The 20,918-nt window shown below is 56.7% G+C and overlaps 1 protein-coding gene across 1 annotated transcript in view; it reads right to left on the bottom strand.

Moving 5' to 3' along the window:
- CROCC (ciliary rootlet coiled-coil, rootletin) overlaps positions 1 to 20,918 on the bottom strand; it is a 54,749-nt gene that overhangs the window by 8,412 nt on the left and 25,419 nt on the right. The window contains exons 16-29 of the mRNA XM_070458445.1: positions 20,208 to 20,390; positions 18,896 to 19,040; positions 18,129 to 18,275; positions 17,560 to 17,790; positions 16,645 to 16,838; positions 16,282 to 16,409; positions 15,175 to 15,344; positions 13,135 to 13,314; positions 12,283 to 12,417; positions 11,766 to 11,909; positions 10,358 to 10,596; positions 9,741 to 9,900; positions 7,667 to 7,834; positions 6,061 to 6,412 (exon numbers count right to left, since the gene is read on the bottom strand). Coding sequence (XP_070314546.1) covers positions 6,061 to 6,412; positions 7,667 to 7,834; positions 9,741 to 9,900; positions 10,358 to 10,596; positions 11,766 to 11,909; positions 12,283 to 12,417; positions 13,135 to 13,314; positions 15,175 to 15,344; positions 16,282 to 16,409; positions 16,645 to 16,838; positions 17,560 to 17,790; positions 18,129 to 18,275; positions 18,896 to 19,040; positions 20,208 to 20,390 — 2,576 coding nt within the window. The remainder of the gene's footprint in view (positions 1 to 6,060; positions 6,413 to 7,666; positions 7,835 to 9,740; positions 9,901 to 10,357; positions 10,597 to 11,765; positions 11,910 to 12,282; positions 12,418 to 13,134; positions 13,315 to 15,174; positions 15,345 to 16,281; positions 16,410 to 16,644; positions 16,839 to 17,559; positions 17,791 to 18,128; positions 18,276 to 18,895; positions 19,041 to 20,207; positions 20,391 to 20,918) is intronic.

Raw genomic sequence — 20,918 nt, 5'->3', positions numbered from 1 at the left:
GGACCAATCTCCCCCCTTCACAGGCTGCACAGGCTCAGAGTGGATTCTGTCAGTTCAGTTGCTCAGTTGTGTCTGACTCTTTGCGACCCCATGGACTGCAGCACACCAGGCTTCCCTGTCCATCATCAACTCCCGGAGCTTGCTCAAACTCATGTCCATCGAGTTGGTGATGCCCTCCAACCATTTCATCCTCTGTCGTCCCCTTCTCGTCCTGCCTTCAATCTTTCCCAGCATCAAGGTCTTTTTCAATGAGTCAGTTCTTTGCATCAGGTGGCCAAAGTATTGGAGTTTCAGCTTCAACATCAGTCCTTCCAATGAATATTCAGGACTGATCCCCTTTAGGATGGACTGGTTGGATCTCCTTGCAGTCCAAGGGACTCTCAAGAGTCTTCTCCAACACCACAGTTCAAAAGCATCAATTCTTTGGCGCTCAGCTTTCTCTGTCGTCCAACTCTCACATCCATACATGACTACTGGAAAAACCATAGCTTTGACTAGATGGACCTCTGTCAGCAAAGTAACATCTCTGCTTTTTAATATGCTGTCTAGATTGGTCATAGTTTTTCTTCCAAGGAGCAAGCGTCTTTTAATTTCATGGCTACAGTCATCATCTGCAGGGATTTTAGAGCCCAAAAAAACAAAGTCAGCCACTGTTTCCACTGTTTCCCCATCCATTTCCCATGAAGTGATGGGACCAGATGCCATGATCTTCGTTTTCTGAATGTTGAGTTTTAAGCCAACTTTTTCACTCTCCTCTTTCACTTTCATCAAGAGGCTCTTCAGGCCCTCTTTGCTTTCTGCCATAATGGTGGTATCATCTGCACATCTGAGGTTATGGATATGTCTCCTGGCAACCTTGATTCCAGCTTGTGCTTCCTCCAGCCCAGCGTTTTGCATGATGTGCTCTGAACATAAGTTAAGTCAACAGGGTGACATACACAGCCTTGATGTACTCCTCTCCCAGTATGGAGCCAGTCCATTGTTCCATGTCCGGTTCTAACTGTTGCTTCTTGACCTGAATGCAGATTTCTCAGGAGGCAGGTCAGGTGGTCTGGTATTCCCATCTCCTTCAGAATTTTCCACAGTTTATTGTGATCTACACAGTCAAAGGCTTTGGCATAGTCAATAAAGCAGAAGTAGATGATTTTCTGGAACTCTCTTGCTTTTCCAATGATCCAACAGATGTTGGCAATTTGATCTCTGGTTCCTCTGCCTTTTCAAAATCCAGCTTGAACATCTGGAAGTTCTCGGTTCATGTATTGTTGAAGTCTGGCTTGGAGAATTTTGAGCATTACACCTTGCTAGCATGTGAGATAAGTGACAATTGTACAGTAGTTTGAACATTCTTTGGCATTGCCTTTCTTTGGGATTGGAATGAAAACTGACCTTTTCCAGTCCTGTATCCACTGCTGAGTTTTCCAAATTTGCTGGCATATTGAGTGCAGCACTTTCACAGCATCATCTTTTAGGTTTTGAAATAGCTCAACTGGAATTCCATCACCTCTACTAGCTTTGTTCATAGTGATGCTTCCTAAGGCGCACTTCACTTCACGTTCCAGGATGTCTGGCTCTAGTTGAGTGATCACACCATCGTGGTTATCTGGGTCATTAAGATCTTTTTTCTATAGTTCTTCTGGGTATCCTTGCCACCTTTTCTTAAGTGATTTGCTTGGCCTCAAAGCTTGGAAGATCCAGGGCTGAGATTGGAATGCAGGTGCCCATATCTCCCTGCAGAAAAACAAACTCTGCTTGGAAGATGATGGGCAGTGAAGAGGAGGGAGGGGGGAGGGCAGACAGAAACAGGACGGCACCTAGAGGTCAACATGAGAACTGCAGGATGAGGAGTCCGCCTGCCCTTAGCATCCTCCAGTCTCTGCCTGCTGCTGCTGCTGTCGCTTCAGTCGTGTCCAACTCTGTGCGACCCCATAGACAGCAGCCCACCAGGCTCCTCTGTCCCTGGGATACTCCAGGCAAGAACACTGGAGTGGGTTGCCATTTCCTCCTCCAATGCATGACAGTGAAGTGATCTGCCTAGTGACACCCAAGCCGCCCCGTAGCTTCCACACAAACACCGGAGCCCCCACTGTTGCCTTATCTTTAACAAGTATTTTCTTATTTTTTTTTTTGCCACACAGCACAGTTTGCAGGATCTTCATTCCCTGGCCAGAGATCAAACCCCTGCCCGTAGAAGCACAGAGCACTAACTAGTGGACAGCCAGGGAATTCCCCCCCAAACACTTTTATTGTGACAAGATAAACACAAAACATGCCTTTCTGACCACCTTTAAGTGGCATTAATTGTATTCACACTGTTTATGTGAACATCACCATTATCTGTTTCTAAATCCTTTCCATCACCCCTATTACACACTGCATCCCCTCAAAATCTGTAAGTTGGAGTCCTAACCGCCACACCTTAGAATGGGACCTTATTTGTCATGAGTTAAGATTAGGTGTCATGTCCAACTCTTTGTGACCCCATGGATTGTAGCCCACCAGGCTCCTCTGTCCATGGAATTCTCCAGGCAAGAATACTGGAGTGGGTTGCCATTCCCTTCTCCAGAGAATCTTCCAGACCCAGGAATGGAACCCGCATCTCCCACACTGCAGGCAAATTCTTTATCGCCTGAACCACCAGGGGAGCCACACACTGGAGGAGGGTGGACCCTAATCCAATATGATTGGTGTCTTAACAAAAGGGGACATTTGGGGGACGTCACTGGGAATCCAGTGGCTAGGACTCCATGCTCCCAGTGCAGGGGGCCTGGGTTAGATCCCTGGTCAGGGAACTAGATCCCACAGGTCGCCACTGAGAGGTCACGCTGGAACAAAGACCAGGCACAGCCACAAAGGGGGGCTTGGACGCACCCTCAAGGAGACCCCACGTGAAGACCGGAATATGCTGCTGCCGCCAAGAAGCTACCAGGAGCTCAGAGCCTGCAGCAAATTCTTCCTTAACTCTGCAGAGGAAGGGTGGCCCTGTCAACACCCAGACCTTGCATTTCTGGTCTCCAGACCCATGAGACACGAATTCCCCTTATTTAAGCCACTCAGCCCTAGCAGACAAATACAACCGCAAACTCTAAAACCAGCTAGCAGTAACTCCTAATCCTCCCTTCCCCACACCTCTGGCAATCTCTAAATTCTGTCTCCATGAATGTCTGTTCTAAATATTTTCTATGGGAAGAATTATACTATATTTGTTCTTTTTTTTTTGGTCAAATGGCTTATGGGATCTTAGGTCCTTCACTAGGGATCAAACCCATGCCCCCTGCAGTGAAAGTGCTGAGTCTTAACTGGATCCCCAGGGAAGTCCTTGTATTTGTCCTTTTGTGACCAGCTTATTTCACTTAATATAATGCTATTAAAGTTCATCCACCTTGCAGCACAGATCAAGATGGCGCTCTTTCTTAAGGCTGAATAAACTCCATTGTATTCAAATACTACATTATCAATTCACCTGCTCATGCACACTTTGAAATGCTGCACAATATCTATTCAAGTGCCTCTTTTCAATTCTCTTGGGTATATACCTAGGGGTGGAATTGTTGAGTCATATGGTAATTGGGCTCCAAAATCACTGCAGTGACTGCAGTCATGAAATTAAAAAGATGCTTGCTCCTTGGAAGGAAAACTATCACAAACCCAGACAGAGCATTAAAAAGCAGAGGCATCACTTTGCCAACAAAGGTCTGCATAGTCAAAGCTACGTTTTTTTCCAGTAGCCATAAACACATGTGAGAGTTGGACCATAAAGAAGGCTGAGCACTGAAAAACTAATGCTTTTGAACTGTGGTATTGGAGAAGACTCTTGACAGTCCCCTGCACTGAAAGAAGATCAAACCAGTCAATCCTAAAGGAAATAAACCCTGAATATTCATTGGAAGGACTGATGCTGAAGCTCCAACACTTTGGCCGCCTGATGCGAAGAGCCGACTCACTGGTAAAGACTCTCATGCTGGGAAGGATTGAAGGCAGGAGGAGAAGGGGACAGCAGAGGAGGAGACGGTCAGATAGCATCACCAACTTAATGGACACGAATTTGAGCAAATTCCGGGAGATACTGGAGGACAGAGTCTGGCGCGCTGAAGTCCCCAGGGTCACCAAGAGTCGGACATGACTTAGCAACTGAGCAACAATGACAACAAATAGTAATTCTGAAGTTTAGTTGCTTGAGGAACGGCCAAACTATTTTTTCACAGTGGCTGCACTATTTTACATTCCAACCAACAATATCCCTTGACTTCTTCCTTACCTATTTTCTTGCCCTAGGAGTCAAGGTGAGACTGGGCTTAGGCTGAGACAAGAGGAGGACTTCCCGAAAGGCTGCCTGCACCCCTGAAGCGCAGTGCTGACTTCCCCGGCGTCACCGCCTGGGCCTTGGGAGCAGATGGCAGGTGGGAGGAGCTCTTCTGAAGTTCCTGGAAGGGGGCTGGGCTGAGTGTGTATCTTTCTAGGGTAGACATAGTGGCCACAGGCCATAACAGAGGAGTGGGTGGCCGTGATGGGAGAAGGAAGAGGATGAGGAGCTGGTGGAGAGGGGGCAGGAGCCAATCACAGAGGACAGAGACACAGACCCAGAGGAGTTAAGGACGTTAAGATGCAGCACTCTCAGCCACTATGGAAAATGGTATGGAAGGTCTTCAAAAAATTAAAAATAGAGTTGCCATATGACCCAGCAATCCCACTCCTGGGCATCTACCCAGACAAAAACATAATTCAAAAAGATACACGCACCCCTGTGTTCTCAGCGGCACTATTCACAGTATTAAGACACGGAAGCAGCCCAAATGTTCATCAACAGATGAATGGATAAAGATGCAGTACATGTATACAATGAGCTACTACCCGGTCACGGAAGAGAATAAAATAACGCCATTGGGAGCAACACGCATGCGCCTAGAGATTATCACACTAAGTGCAGTCGTCAAACACCATACGATCCCACTTGTATGTGGAATCTAAAACACGGCACAGAGACGTCACTGACGGTCCAGCGGCTAAGACTCCGCACCCTCATCCAGGGAGCCAGGGTTCAACGCCTGCTCAGGGAACTCTCCCAACTAACACAACACCCAGCATCCAAAGACGGAGATGGACGATCCTGCGTGCCACAACTCAGCCTGACTACAGCCAGGTGAATAAATATTTTTAAACATATATGGCACAAATAAACTCTTATGAAACTGAAACAGGGTCACAAAGATGAATAACAAACCTGTGGATGCCAAGGGGGAGATGGTTAGGACAGTAATGACCTGGGAGTTTGGCATTATCAGATACGAGCTATTTTATATATAATAGATAAACAGGAACTATACTCAATATTCTGTAATAAACCATGACAAAAAAGAATATTTTAAAATATACATACATACATAAAGTGAAGTGGAAGTCTCTCAGTTGTGTCTGACTCTTTGCGACCCCACAGACTTATACAGTCCACGGAGTTCTCCAGACCAGAATACTGACGTGGGAGCCTGCCCCTTCTCCGGCGGATCTTCCCGACCCGGGGATGGAACCCAGGTCTCCTGCACTACACATGGATTATTCACCACCTGAGCCACCGGGGAGCCCAAGAACACTGGAGTGGGCAGCCTGCCCCTTCTCGGCGGAGCTTCCCGACCCAGGAATCAGACTGGGGTCTCCTGCACTGCAGGCGGATCTTTACCAACTGAGCCATCAAGGAAGCCCACTTACATCCATGTAAGTGCATCACGTCACTCTACACCCAAAATGACGCTGCAAATCAACTATGGTCCAATTAAAATCGCTTCCTCTAAAAAGAAGCAATCAATCCACGTGTGCCCGGGTGCCTCCGTGAGGGAGCGGGGCTGAGATTGCTCAGGGGACGAGGCCCCGGCTGAGGGGCCTGAAGGTGATTTGGGCCCCAGGTGGGCGGGCTCAGCAAGGCCATCAGAACCAGCTGCAGGGCAGGGTCATCAGAGGAGATGCAGCCCAGCCCAGGGCACCTCGTGGCAGGACAGAGCTAGGCCTGGAGGCGGACGAGGAGCGGAGACCCTGCAAGGCCCGCCTGCCAACCCCCGCCTCCGTTCTCACCTCCGGCAGGCGCGCCCCGGGCGGGGGAGCCAGCCACTGGCCCCCCGAGCCCCAGGCCTCGGCGCAGGGCCGAGCGCAGGCTGGCAAGCTGGGCCTCGGCCGCGCGCCGCTGCGCCTCCACACGGGCCCGCTCGGCCTCCAGGCCCTGAGCCCGGCCCTCGGCTGTGCTGAGTCGCAGCCCCAGGTCCGCAGCCTCAGCCCGGGTGGCCTCCAGCTTGAGTCCCAGGCTGCGGGCATGGTCCAGCTGCTGCTTCTGGGCACCGCGCGCCTCCTCCAGAGAGCCCAGCAGGTCTCGCTCCCGGGCCCGGAACTCGCCTTCTTGCTCCTGCAGCTTCCGCTGGGCCCCCTGGAGCTGGAGTGGGGACAAGGCCCGGGAGTAGGGGTCAGCAAGGCCACCCCTCAACCGACCCCCAGCCTCCCAGGTCCGGCCTGGAGCCCACGGGCCCAAAAGTAGGGTACGCAGCACATGCGGTCTCCACCCAAGCCGGAGATGCGCGAACGTCGTGGGAATATGGAAGGAAACGGTTAGCGTTTGTTTTCTCTCTTCCTTCTCTGTATGTGCAGTGTACACTGTTTATTACTAATAAACTAACAGCTAAGGTCTGCACAGATAGGACTTACTAGTGCCAGGCACTAAGTACTCCCCCGCACCTAAAAAATCAAGTCTAATTACCACTATGAATCATCTCCATTTTACAGATGAGGAAACTGAGACACAGGGCAGTTACGTACCTTGCTCAAGGCCACAGTGCTAGAAAACCGAGAGGAGGATTAAAAGTCAGGCACCCTGGCTCCAGAGCCTTTTCTCTTAACCGCCAGACCAGTGCCTCTCAGTGCACGGAATTTACCAACAAATCACACAATGACAGGAGGTGCTGAAAAACTCTCTACCAGCCATGTGCATGACGACATACACGACACATGCCTCTGGGTCAGAGAATGAGTCAGCCTCTCACTCACTGCCCTGAGTTTCACTGAAACACCTCCTGGATGCCAAGACCTGTGCCAGGTGGTGTACACCCCTGCTGTGCCAGCCCCTATCCTATGATTGCTCTGAAGCACAGAGAGGTTGAGTGACTTAATCAAGGTCACACAGTAGATTCGGTGCCAGAAAAGAGTGGAAGACTGTCGGCTTTGGAGTCAGACAGACCTGAGTGGCTCTGTGACCTTGGGTAAGTTCCCTTGACCTCTCTGAGCCTCGGTATCTGGTTCTCTCTAAACTGGGGCTAATTATACCTACTTCATGAGGCTGCTGGGAGAAGCAAACAAGTTTCTGTCCACAAAGCTCTCCCCACCCCTGCTACCCAGTTCTTGCAGTTATTATTGTTATTATTATACTTGGGGAAGAATCCCAAGGAGTGGGGATCAGGGACCAGTCCTAAAGCGTGATCTCTCAGAATGACTCCGGCAGGGACTTCCCTGGTGGTCCAGTATTAAGACTCTGTTTCTACTGTAGGGGGCACGGTTCAATCCCTCGTCGAGGAACTAAGATCCCACATGCCAAGCAGTGTGGCCAAAAAAAAAGATTGCACTATCGGAGTGCCCCGCTCCTTCTGACTGCCCCGAGGGTCCTCCCGTCCAGGCCACCTGCCCACTGCCTGGTTACCTCCTGCCGCAGGGCCTCCAGGCTTGCCTCGCCCCGCAGCAACTTCTGTCGCAGGCCCAGGGCCTCCCGTCTGCCCTCCTTCTCTGCCCGCTCGCCCAGCGCCAGGCGGCTCTGCAGCTCCAGCAGCTCTCGGCCCAGCCTGGCGTTCTCGCTGTCCAGCATCTTCATCTGAGAGAAAGAGTGGGCACAGGCAGGACCGAGGACCCTTCTCAGCACCTGTGCTCCCTTTGAGCCCAGGGTGCCCACGAGTGCCACAAGCTCCAGCAGCAGTCCTCCAGCTCTGCCCCGGTACCTGCCCGGCCTAAACCTGGCAGAGGGGACTCGGGATCCCCGGGACCCCCTGCTCTGGAGACCACGGCCACGCGTGCTCAGTGTCGGACTCTCTGCAGCCCTGTGGACTGCAGCCCACCAGGCTCCTCTGTCCATGGGATTCTCTGGGCGAGAACGCTGGAGTGGGCTGCCATTTCCTCCTCCAGGGGATATTCCCCACCCAGGATGGAACCCACATCTCTTATACCTCTTGCATTGGCAGGCGGATTCTTTAGCACTGAGTCACCTAGGAAGCTCTAGGGATACATACACTGGACACAACCCTAATCCACTGGAAGCCCGTGCCTGATAACTGCAGCCAGGCCAGGCCAGGCCAGGCACCTGGGCACCAGTGAGCTCAGGGTGCCACCTAATCACAGCTACCTACCTCGGAGAGCGGGGGCAGGGAGTGCTGAGCCCCTCGGAGTTCTGCAGGGCCGGGACTCTCGGTCATCTTTGACCTCCACAATGATGCCTAACTTTTATGGCGTGTCTACCACAAGTCCAGCCCTGTTCTAAGTACTCTGGTCATGTGAACTCATTAACACAGGATAGCTACTGACATTATCCCTCTTTAACAGACAAGAAAATGAAAACTCAGAGAGGTGAAGTGACTTGCCCGAAGTCACACAGCCCACAAGCAGCACGCTGGGATTTGATCTCAGACAAGTAGAATCAAAGGGATGTTTCTAGCCCCCTATTTCCCCAGGAGCAGGTGGGGATGAGGCATACATACCCTGAAGCACTGTAGCAAAGGGAACTTGAAAACGTGCTATGGCACACAAAACCCCAGCAAGAGCCTGGCACACAGATGTGAGTTCCCTTCAGAGATTCCTGCGGTTTCCCAGGACTTCAGCCTAACAGGAGGGGGCCTGGGTAGAGGGGCGCATTGGTGGAAGGTGGGCGGGATCTGTTATTCAGGCTGTAGTATCTCTGGGGGAGGCAGAGCCTGGGTGCCAAAGGGGGCTGTTTCCTGTCCTGCTGGCCTTCTGGAGAGGGGAAGCTGAGACCTCAGTGCCCAGTGCAGTGCCCAGCATACAGCGGGCACTTGGTAAGTGCTTGCTGCTGTTGGTGGCCTTGGAGGTCATCTAGTTCAGAGCTCTGCAAACTGCAGGCCAAGATTCCACAGGCCAAATTGCACTAGTCACCTGTTTCTGTAACGGTTTGAGCTAAAGATGGTCTGTATGTTTTTTAGTAGTTAAAAATGACTCATTTTTACATGGTTGAAAGAAAAGCAAAAGAAAAATATTTCTGACACATGAAAAGTATATAAAATTAAAATTTCAATGTCCACAGGCAAAGTTTTGATGGAACACACTCCACTCATGTAGGCACCATCCAGGCCAGCCTTCTCCCTGTGATGGCAGAGAAGAGTAGTCGTGACAGAGACAGGCCCAGGAGCCTGGAGATATTTGCTACTGGGCGCTTTACAAGAAAGGGTTTGCCAGCTCCTGACCTAGTTCATGGGATCTGCACCTCCGGTTGTTCACAGATCCCTTTGAGAACTGGCTAGGAGCCCCGGACCCAATCTTTGAAGATATGTGAGCAAATGTGTACACAAACGTACACACACACACACGCACACAGTTTCAGGGTTTGAGGACTCCTCGAAGACCATCCATTAATGCCAAGGACAGGTAACAGGCCTTGTTACAGTTCAAGCCCTTGGTTTTAAATACAGAAGGGGCCTCGGCTCCAGGAAGGGGGTGCAGTGGACTCGGGGCGCACAGCAAGTGCCAGCGGGGGGACAGGGGGAGGGGTGTACCTGCCGCCGGAGCTCCTGCAGCTCCCGCCGCGCCTCCAGCCGCGAGCGCTCCACCTCCTGCAGCCCGGCCCGCAGCTCCCCGGCCTCCTTGCCCACAGCCACCCGGGCCTCCTCCAAGAGCACCAGCTTCTGCTCCTTGTCCTCGTTAGCAAGCTTCAGGCTGGAGGGGGCAGAGGGCAGAGGTGGCCCCAGGCCCTGGGGAGGGTACCCTGAGGGACCAGCCCTTCTGCCTGGTTTCTGGAGGGGCTCTGGGAGCCTCCTGCCTACAGGTGCCCAGTGCCGCCTGCCAAGCAGTCCTCCCTTGGGCGGAGCCCTCCAGGGACGGGGAGCAGGCCCTCGGCGGGGAGAGGTGGACCAGCAACGCACACTGGCCTCCGGGGCAGTGCCGGCAGGTGGGGCCGGGGTCTGGACGCCCCCCACTGGCCACCACCACTCCCCTTCCTGCAGGGAAGGAAAATCACCTCAAACGAGTCAAGTCTGAGCTTGGTCCGAGGGCAGGGACACCCCACCTGTACGATTCCCCCAAAACCCTGGGGGTGGAGTTAGTCCCAGGGATGAGGTTGAGGAACGTGAGGGGCAGGGATCGGTGAAGGGTGGGGTGGGCAGCTGCGGCCCACCTGACCCGCTCGCTCTCCGCTGCCTTCAGGGCCGTGCGCAGCTCCTCGTTGGAGCGCCGCAGGGCCTCACGCTCCCTGGCGCCCTCACTCAGGCTGCGCCGCAGCTCACTCGCCTCCTGGCGCTGGGCCTCGCGGCCGTCCTGGCCCTCCCGCACCTTGCGCTGTGCCTCCAGCAACTCCCGCCGCAGCCCGCTGCGCGCCTCCTCCAGCAGGCGCACCTGGGTCCGGAGCTCTTCTGCCTGTGAGGACAGCGGGTGTCCACAGCCGGGGGATAGGCTCCCACGGGCTGGGTGGGAGCCCGCCCACCCCCGTCTCCCTGGGCACAGGGCGCCCGCCCATCCCCGTCTCCCATGGGCTGGGTGGAAGCCCGCCCATCCCCGTCTCCCTGGGCACAGGGCTCCCGCCCATGCCCGTCTCCCCGGGCACAGGGCTCCCGCCCCATCCCCGTCTCCCTGGGCGCAGGGCGCCCGCCCATCCCCGTCTCCCTGGGCACAGGGCGCCCGCCCATCCCCGTCTCCCATGGGCTGGGTGGGAGCCCGCCCATCCCCGTCTCCCCGGGCACAGGGCGCCCGCCCACCCCCGTCTCCCCGGGCACAGGGCGCCCGCCCATCCCTCTGCTGCGATTGGGCCTGCAGGTGAGCAGGTTATGATTCGGGGCAAAGCATGCTGGAGTCAAGGGTGCTCTGGCCTGAAAGAATCATCAATCAGGGCTTCCCTGGTGGCTCAGATGGTGAAGAGCCTGCCTGCAATGCGGGAGACCTGGGTTTGATCCCTGTGTCAGGAAGCGCCCCTAGAAAGCACAACGGCTACCCACTCCAATACTCTTGCCTGGAGAATTCCCTGGACAGAGGAGCCTGGTGGGCTACAGTGCCTGGGGTTGTAAAGTCAGACACAACTGAGCAACTAATACTACTACCTAATCATCCATCAAGAGCACCCTGCGGGACTTCTGTGGCGGCCCAGTGGCTAAGACTCCACACTTCCCCTGCAGAGGGCACGGGTGTGGTCCCCGGCTGGAGAAGTTGCCACATCCGTGCAACACAGCCCCCCAAAGAGATCGGCCATCCTACAGATCAGCCTTAACATGTTACTGACCAAAGATGTATTAATACAACTTTTGTTACCTGGATACATTGACCAAAGACGTTTCAATATTCACTTACAAATTGCTGGCCACAGGCATTAGTTTCTGCAAAAATCCCCTGGTCAATAATGAGTTAAGAAGGCGAGGACCCCACCAACCTTTCTGTGAGAGCTCAAGCTCCACATACACACAGCAGGCCGTTAATAAATGTTTGCTGCTTCCGTTTTGCCTTCGTTCCCTCTCAAGGGCACCTTCTGGGGCCCCCAGCGGCCCCCCAGCGTTGTGCTGCGGTGGAGGGGTGAGCAGACGGGGCAGGCGGCTCACCTCGCGCAGGCAGGACTCCCGCTGGCGGCCCAGGTCCCCGGCCTGCTCCCGCAGCCTCTTCACCTCCTGGGCATGGGCCGCGGAGGCCTCCTCCAGCTGGGCCCGCAGGTCCCGCAGCTCAGACGTCAGAGCATTCACGGTGCTCTAGGACCGATGGCTCCTCAGACTTGGCGCTGTGGTGTCTGCCCCAGCCCTGTCCCCGCCAGCCCGCCCCTGACTACAGCTGGGCCAGCGGGGCACGCTGTCCACTGTCGGCTCCCAGGGCAGCCCCGCACACCGGCCGGTCGGGCCCTCTGTGATCTCCTGACACCCGGCAGGTGCTCTGCACGCAGCTCCTCTCCCTCAGACTAGGGGTTCACAGGGCCCAGCTGTGCCCTCTCCCTCCAGCGGGGACCCCCAAGGAAGGGTGACGCCTCCCGCACAGCCTGGAAGCTGCCACTGGGCAGTCACGCCTCCAAGCCCGAGCCCCACCCCGCCCGGGGCCACACCTCCGCTCCGCCCCACCCCCCCACCCTACCCGGTCCTGCTCCTGGCGGCTCTGGGCGTCCCGCTTCTGCCGCTCCATCTCCAGGGAGACAGCAGCGAGGCTGTGCTGCGTCCCCATCAGCTTCTCAGACAACGCCGTCTTCTCGGACTCCTTCCGGGACAGGGCCTGGGGAGAGGCGGGAGCAAAGGGCTCAGGGCCCTGTGAGGTCCTGCGCGGATGCTCGGGCCTTCTCCCACCCTGCCCTGGGAACGGTTCCCCGGGGGGCGTGGGGCCTGACCGGGCCACCGCAGGTGGAGCCAGGGCCACGGCGCAGCCCCAGGAAAGAGCTGTTGCACTGTTGCTATGACAGCGGTAACAACCTATACACGGACACAACCTGGGCGATCGACACCCTGCAGGGCCTTCATTATTCCCATTTTACAGATGAGGCCACTGAGGCTCAAAGACGTAAAGTGACCTGCCCCGGGTGACACGGCAGGTGAGAAGAGATGGATGCAGCCTGCCCTGTCTGTTATGTTACAGGTAGGTCAGGGGTCAGTTCTTTCTGAGGAGGGTCAGCTGCCGCACACAGGCTCTGTGGGGGCTGCTTGGAGGCGGTCATGGGATGCCATGCCTGGCCCAGGGTGGAGGAGGGGTGGGGGCAGGGGGTCAACTTTTCAGGAACAACACTCATGGTGTCAAGACTGCGGTGGCCACTTGGTAAGCTCCCGCCGTGTGCCAGACCCACCCGCTGGACATGGGGGTCTCGGCGATGCCTCACGAACGCCCCCTGAGTTCCCACTGTGCGCTGAGGAAACCGAGGCCTAGGAAAGGACTCCTGGCCGAAAGCCTGGGCGGCGAGTGGGTCCAGCCCCCAGGGGGCGGCTGCCGGAGCCCACGCACCTGCTGCTTCTCAGTCTCGGCCAAGAGCAGGCCCTCGTCGCGCTCCTGCTGCAGGGCGGCCATCTCCTCACTCAGCTCTTCCTTCTCGGCCTCCAGCCGGGCCAGCAGCTCCTCCCGCTCCCGCTGCAGCTGGCCCTGCAGGCGAGCCCGCTCTGCGCCCAGCTCCTGCCACGCCGCCTCCTGAGGGCCGGACCCAGGTGCGCGTGACCCACGCGGCCTGGCGGGCAGCCGCTCTCCACCCTCGGGGGCGGCCGGGCCGCGGGGCCGGTGGGGTGGCTGAGAGGAAGGGCTGTGCCGGGGACATGCCGGGCTGTACAAGCCCCAAGGAGCAGCGGCTAGTGGGCTGGGAGGATGGGGGCTGAGTGGAGCAGGGGCAGAGAATGTTTCCTGGAGGAAATGAGCAGAGTCAGTCACGCAGAGAAAAAAGAAAAAGGATCCTGGGCCAGAGTACAGCCCCAGAGACAGCTCGGAGGAAGGAGGAAGACGAACAGGGAAACCATGATAATTTACGGTCCCTGGAGCTCGAATTACAAGGCGGACAGGGAGAAGGCCAGGGCCAGAGCCACAGGCAGCAGTCAGGCCAGACCACACCAGACCAGTGGGCGTTAGGGAGGACTGATCTGATTCCTAGGGACAGCAGAGGTCTCAAGCCAGGGTGATAAGGGGCAGCCTGAAGTTTAGAACACTGGGTTGTCGTGGGCTTCCCCGGTGGCGCTAGTAGTAAAGAACCAATGTGCCAGTGCAGGAGATGTAAGAGACTCGGGTTCGATTCTTGGGTCAGGAAGATTCCCTGGAGAAGGGCATGGCAACCCACCCCAGTCTTCTTGCCTGGAGAATCCATGGACAGAGGAGCCTGGCGGGCTATAGTCCATGGGGTTGCAAAGAATCGGACAGAACTGAAGTGGTTTAGCACGGACACATGCAGAGTGTGGAAGAAGGCCTGGGACTAGGGGTCTGGGCCAGTTGTGAGGACTGAGGAGGCCTGGGTCTGAGAGCCGCAGATGTGCTGACTTTAAGAGGCTGAATCTGGGGGTGCAGGGGGAGGGCGGGTGGGCATGGAGTCTGGCCCCCAGTACTGGGTGGGTGAGACCCACAGGCAGAGCCCACCCGGGGCCTGAGGGGGACGCCTGGCCCTGCACTTGTCCTAACAGCTGTGAAGACTGCCTGCCTAAAACTCGGTGCCATCCCTGCTGGGAATGGGGACTCCATCCACCCAAATCCAAGAAGACGGGGTGCATGGGCCGCTGGCGGAGGGGGCCACAGCCCGAACCCTCTGTTAGAGGCAGCCCAGTCCAAGATGGGTGACGCAGGGCCCTGCCCAGAGGCCCACCTGGGCGCGTTTCAGCGCAGTGACCACCACACAGCACCCACAAAGCGCCTGCTCTGTGTGAGGCCCTTCCTGTGGTTCAGCTGCCCAGAAAGTTCATTCAGGTGTGCCGCACCATCCCGAGCAAGCTTTTTGGCCAGCCTCAGACTATCACCATCCCCCATGGTTACGATGAGGATGTGAAGGCGAGACCTTTGGTAACAAAAGCAGCAGGTGGCCAAGATCAGGTCTAAGCCTGGGCAATACAGCTCCAGAGCCAGTGTTCTTAGATACTTCTGTTCTGTTCTTTCAGTGACCTGGGCCCTCACTTTCCTATGTACTCTGGTCCCCAGAATTTACTTTCAAATGCAAATAGCACTTCTTCGCAAATTAAAGTGCTTTCCTGCTATACATTAGATCAGCATTTTCCAAACATGTCTGTGGACCTCCTGCCTTGGATCACTAGGGCTAGAACAGATTGGGGCCTGGGAATCTGCATGGTTGATAAGAAGGGGCCACTGATGGATCCTCCCAGCTGCCCCCAGGGCTTCTGAAACACAACTGAAGTTCCATTTCACAGATTTGGAGACTGAGGCAGAGTGAGAAGGCTGACTTGCCTGAGGTCACAGAGGAGCTAAAGCCAGTGGTTCAGAGCCATCCCCCACCCAGCCCTCCCCAGCCTGCCCCAAGCCAGCCCCAGCCCGCCCCAGCCCATCCCAAGCCAGTGCCCGAACCTTCTCTCGCTGGAGTCGCTGTAGGTCCTCCTCATGGGCTGCCCGCTGCTCCCGCAGAGAGGCCTGGGCCTCCCGCTCAGCCTGCAGCAGCTTCTGGGCCGTCAGCTCCTTGTCCAGAGCAGCCTTCTCCTCTGCGGCTGCCATCTGCTGCCGCAGGCCCGCCAGCTCCCCTGTACAGGAGAGATGGGATGGAGTCAGGTTTGGAGGGGAACTCCCCAGTGGGCCAGCAGACTCGGACCAGGGGAGCCACGGGGGCAAAGTCCCAGAGGGGAAAGCATCCCTCTGGTATCAAGGCTGAGTTCCCGTAGAGAACCTCCTTGCCCTCTCTAGGCCACAGTGTCCCCATCGGCTGCTGCATGGGCCCAGTGGCCCTACTGACCTGGAATGGCATCAAAATGGGGAGGACGCAAACATACGGCAACCCCCGTCACTGAGTGCTTACTCTGGTGGGCACCTGGCGGGCACATCACAGCTTCACATCACAACTAGGCGGCTTACCCCCGACTCCCAGATGAGAAAGCCTCCCAGGGAGGCTCAGAGGAGACAGGTGGCCTCCCAAGGCAGCGCAGCTTTCCGTAAGACGCCACCTTTAATGACTGACTGCCACGGTATCCTTGGAGGACTGTCAGCGCTAATGAAAACGACCGTGACAAGGGTGCACCCTACTCTGGACAATCTAAAAACCATCTTGGGGGCTGGAGGTCTGCCAGAGTCTGTCGGCATTTCCCTTCTTGAGGTGCTCAGTAAATGTTTGTTGAGCGAGAAAAAACTCCAAGCTCAGAGACTGGGGGCAGTGAAAGTCATCATGAAAGCAGCTGATGCTGGCTCCACAGAGAGTTCAGGACTCTCTGAAGGTCCTGATGATGATAAACAGCAGGCATTATGCCAAGGCCATGCTTCCCTCACCTTGTCTTGGTGAAGTCTCAGGAGGTGGGGCTCCTCATTTCTAACTGTCAGATGAGGAGCCCGCAGCCCAGAAAGAGGAGGGGCTGGGAGCCAGGTCAGCCGAAGCCAAGGATCCCAACTTCAGGGAGAGCCCAGAACTCCACGGGGTACAGTCTGGGTCAGAGCCTGCTATTCTCTGCCCTTTGCCCCAGGCCTGCCTACCGGTCAGGGCCTCCTTGGCCAGCAGCAGGGCCCGCCCGTCTGCCTCCAGCTGCTCCCGCCGGGACTCAAGCTGCGCCAGCTGCCTCTGCACTTCAAACAGGCTGCTCTCCAGGGCTTCCTTCTCCAAGCTGCAGCACACGCAATACCTGAGGCCTGAGCCCCCTGGGCCCCAGCGGATTCCAGGGCGTGGCCAGGCAGGGCCTGGTGCCAGCCTACCTGCCCAGCCAGGTCCACGCTCCCCGGGGAAGCCTGAACTCTGGCTCCTAAGTAACTGCCCCTGTGGGCCAATGCGTGGGTGGGGCTGGTCAGCGGGCAACCCTGGCCAATCCCCCCCAGGGGACTGGGCAGAGCCCGAGGCCTTACCGCAGGCGTGCGGCCTCCTCCAACAGGGCCCGGCCTTCACGCTCAGCAGCCGCCAGCTGCACCGCCAGGCTGGCCTGCTCCTTGGCCAGCGCCTCCTTCTCCCGGGTTGCCTGCTCCAGTGCCTCCGTCTGCCGCTGCGTCTCCTGTCGGGCCTGCTCCAGCTGCTGCTCCCGCTCGCTCAGCTGCCGGGAGAGCTGGCCCCCACCAGGTGCCGTGAGCGCCACCCCTGGGGTCTCCCCTGCTCATCCTGAAGCATCCCAGCCCCGGGCCTGACCCAGCCCCAGCCTGGCAGGCAGGAGACCAGGCTCAAGCCCAGGGTCTACCCTGATGTGCTGTGTTTACTTGGACAAATCACAGCCTTCTCTGGACCTGCAGTGCACACTGCATGCAAACCTGAGGGTCCTCGCTCAGTTTGGGCAGTAATCAAACCCTTGCTTGTTGTACCCACAAAATGTCCAGAGGTGAATACATAGAACAGATCAAAGGAAAGCTGCCTTGCAGGCCTCAAGAGAGGGAACTGGGACCCTGGCTCCCGCGCCTTGTGGTCTGTTTGCTAGCGACCCTTCCCAGGAAGCCAGGCCCTCTGGGACAGATACGCTAAGGTTCCTTACAGCTGTGGTTTCCCAGCATGTCTAAGATTCCAGTTCTGAACTTCTCTACCAACTATCATATCTTTACTAAATGGTGACTCATTTCTCCAAGTGTTTACATGGTGCACTCTTCAGAACAACCCTCTGGGATAAGAACTATCATCCCTGCGTTGCAGATGGGGCCACCGGGGCATGGGGGCTTTGGGGAGCTTGCTCCAGGTCCCAGCTTGCAGAGGCAGGGCTGGATTTCAGCTGGGAATCAGGCTCCAGCGCCTGTGACTTCCGGTGCCTAGAAGCCCTCCAGCGCCGCACCCCCCCCACCCACCTGGGTGAGCTGCTCCTGCAGCCGGCAGCGCTCATGGCGCAGCTCGGGGAGCTGGCGCTCCAGCGCCTCCCGTGCCTGCTCCGCCACCTGCAGGGAGCCCTCCAGGCCCTGCCGCTCCACCTCATGCTCCAGCCGCTCCTGCTGCATCCGCTCCTGCTCCTCCCAAGACGCAGCAGCCACCTGTTCCACCTGCCGCTGCCGGCCCAGCAAGACTGCCTTCTCCTCCTCCAGCTGTGGGTCAGGTGGGGCTGAGAGCAGGGGCAAGCCCAGCCCTTGTCCCGGGAGGGGGCCCACCCATCAATCACCCCCACTGGGCGGGGAGGGGAGGTTCCCGAGGGCCAAGCACAGGGCTGGAGGCCATCAGACCACTGGGGAGGAGATGCAGGGCCTGCGGACCTTCTTTTCTGCCAGACCACGAGAGAGGAGACAGAGGGAGTCAAGAGACAGAACAAGACAGAGGGACGGAGGTGTCCAAGGAGAGGTGGGCTGGGCCTGGGGACGCCTCCGTGGGGTCTCTGAGGATCGGGGGGCGGGGGCGAGGCAGGAGGGTCCGCCAGCCCACGACATACCTGGGCGACGAGGCGGTTCAGAGCCAGCTTGTCCTGCGCCAGACCCTCGTTCAGGGCGCTCAGCTTGGACAAGGCGTCCCGCAGAGAGGCCTCCTCCGCCCTCAGCTTGGTCATGGAGAGCTCGAGTGCCACACGGCCGGCCTCTGCCTGCAGGGTTGGGACCAGCAGCCAGTCAGGCAGAGAGAGGGGGGAAGAGACTCGAGGGACATGGAGATGCGGAAGGATGAGGAGAAAGGCAGAGAGATGGGTGGGGGAGTGGAGGGGGGAGACAAGGCCTTCAGACAGGGCGGGGACCTGAGGAGAGAGACACAACATGAGCCGGAAAGAATCCCTGCAGACGGTCTGCTGCCTGTGCAGAGCTGCGCAAGAGCCGACGAAAGCTGGCTCCTGCCTCAGGGCACAGCCCGAGGTCAGAGGGTACTGGAGTGGCGTCGCGGGTGGGCCTGCTCAGGGCCTAGACCACAGGGAGCGGGACACGCACCAACCAAGAACTGTGCCCCCAGCCCTCACAGACCCCAGGACCTGTGCCCAGAGATGGGGCTGGACGACCCGAGCCACAGACCCTGCCCCAGAAGCATCCGGAAAAGCAGAGGTATGACCAGGCCTAGAGGGCAGTTCATTTATGGCCGGGATCAGAGGTCCATTTATGGTCCAGGTCAGAGGTCAGCCTGAGTCCAGCAGGAGGGGGTCAGTCTGTGGCCAGAGGGAGGAGGCCTGGGGCCCAGGGCAGAGGGGGGCTTGTGGCAGGGTGGCGAATCGGGACCCACCTTGGCCAGCGCTTCGGCCACCTCGGCCTTCTCGGCCTGCAGCATGTCCCGCTGCAGCGTGGCACTGCTCAGCGCCTCCCGCACCTCCACCAGCTCCTTCGCCAGCCCTGAACGAATCCCGTCCAGCTGCTCTAGCTGTCTGTGGCTATGGGACAGAGGGCAGGGGGGTGCCCCAGGTCACTCCCCTCAGTCTCCCACAGCCAGGCGTGCTGGAGCAGCGAGGGGCCAGGCACGAGGCAGGAGCCTCACCCACAGGGGCTCTGAAGCTCAGTTTTCACATCTGTAAGATGGCTAACACCCACCTCATGAAGTTGTTGAAAGGACATGTATCCTTATTGTAACCTGACACACATCCCCAAGGGCCTTCAGAAGCAAGGATAATATCTACTGCCACAACGTACTAAACGTCACTTCTACTTATAAATGAACAGTACAGTGGTTAAGAGGTTAACTCTGAAGCCCCAGTGATTGGGTTCAAATCCTGGCTCTTCTACTAACTAGCTGTGTGACTTTGGGCAAGTTAAATGACCTATCTGTGCTTCAGTTTCACTGTTGATAAGATGGAGCTAATAACACCCCCTATATCACACAGTTATTATGAAGGTAAATAAGAGAATCTAAATGCTTAAAATGGTGTCTGGTACTTCGTAAGGTTAGTATTAGTCTTATTAGTATAACTTTAAATTTTAAAATAATATTATTAAAATAATGTTGTTACATATAAAATGTTACATTTTAATTAAATAATATGGATGACAGAGGATGAGATGGTTGGATGGCATCACCAACTCAATGGACCTGAGTTTGGGTAAACTCTGGGAGTTGGTGATGGACAGGGAGGCCTGGAGTGCTGCAGTTCATGGGGTTGCAGAGTCGGACATGACTGAGCGACTGAACTGAACTGAATGTTATATATTACTTTATGTTATATGTGAAGTTATATATAACTGTTATATTAATGTTACATATAAATGTTATACATATAGCTAATATAACTACAAGGAAGCCTGGCATGCTGCAGTCCATGGGGTTGCAAAGAGTCAGACACTTGGCTGACCAAACAACAAAGTAACTCCTGTTTTATTAGTTATTATCATCATCCACACTCTACCTCCTACCAGCTCTCTGATCTCTGGCAAATGACTCTACCTGCCCGAGCCCCAGTTTCCTGTAGGTTCTGGCTAGAAGACCCTACAGCAAAGGGGTGCAGGGAGGAGATCCAGCACACAGTCAGTGCTCCCGAGCCCCCAGGGACAGCCAGGGCCCCGGGGCCCAGCCCAGCGGCCCTGGCAGAGAGCCAGAAGTGACTCGCCTGCGCTCGAGCTCCCTGCGTGTCCGCGTGTGGTCCTGCACTGTGTCCTCCCGCTCTTCCTCCAGCTGGTCCCGCTGGCGCCGCAGTTGCTCCTGGGCCACCTGCAGCTTCTCCCACTCCTGCTGTAGCTTCTCGGCCTGCTGCTTGGCTGCTTGCAGGCTGTGGGCCAGGCTGTCCTTCTCCCTGCAGGATGAAAGGAAGGGGAGCTGAAGGGGTTGCCAGGGCCCCTTCCACCAGAGAGGATGGCCACCCTACTGTCCTAGCCAGGAGCCACAGACTGCCACCTTCAGAGGTCCATGCCTCTAGGAAGTGCTCCTGCCCCTGCACGTGGCCCACTCATCTCATCCATGTCTCCCTGGAGCTGACTCTTTGCACCAGTGAGAATCCACACGTCCTTCTGCCCCATCCAGCCCACTTGGAGGCCCAGAGGAATGGGTGGAAGCCGTGCCAGCGGGTGAAAAGGCCAGGCCCGGCCCCTGAGACACGTGGGCACAGTTGCCACCAGCTCTGCTAGCCCACCGAGCCAGGAAGGGCCCCTCACAGCACCCACGCCCTTTAGTTCTGGGAGGCCCAACAGATCCCACAGGGTCTGCTGCCCAGGCCAGCAGCACGCGGCAGCCAGGGCACGGGAGGGGAGAGCCTCCTTCTAGGACTGGAGTTTCTGGTTTAGGGCTGATGGCTGTCATATCCTCCAGTGTCAACTCCCCTTTG

This window comes from Odocoileus virginianus, chromosome 30 (genome assembly GCF_023699985.2).
Source record: "Odocoileus virginianus isolate 20LAN1187 ecotype Illinois chromosome 30, Ovbor_1.2, whole genome shotgun sequence".
NCBI classification, from domain to species: Eukaryota; Metazoa; Chordata; class Mammalia; order Artiodactyla; family Cervidae; genus Odocoileus; species Odocoileus virginianus.
This window is presented reverse-complemented; position numbering and strand designations above follow the sequence as displayed.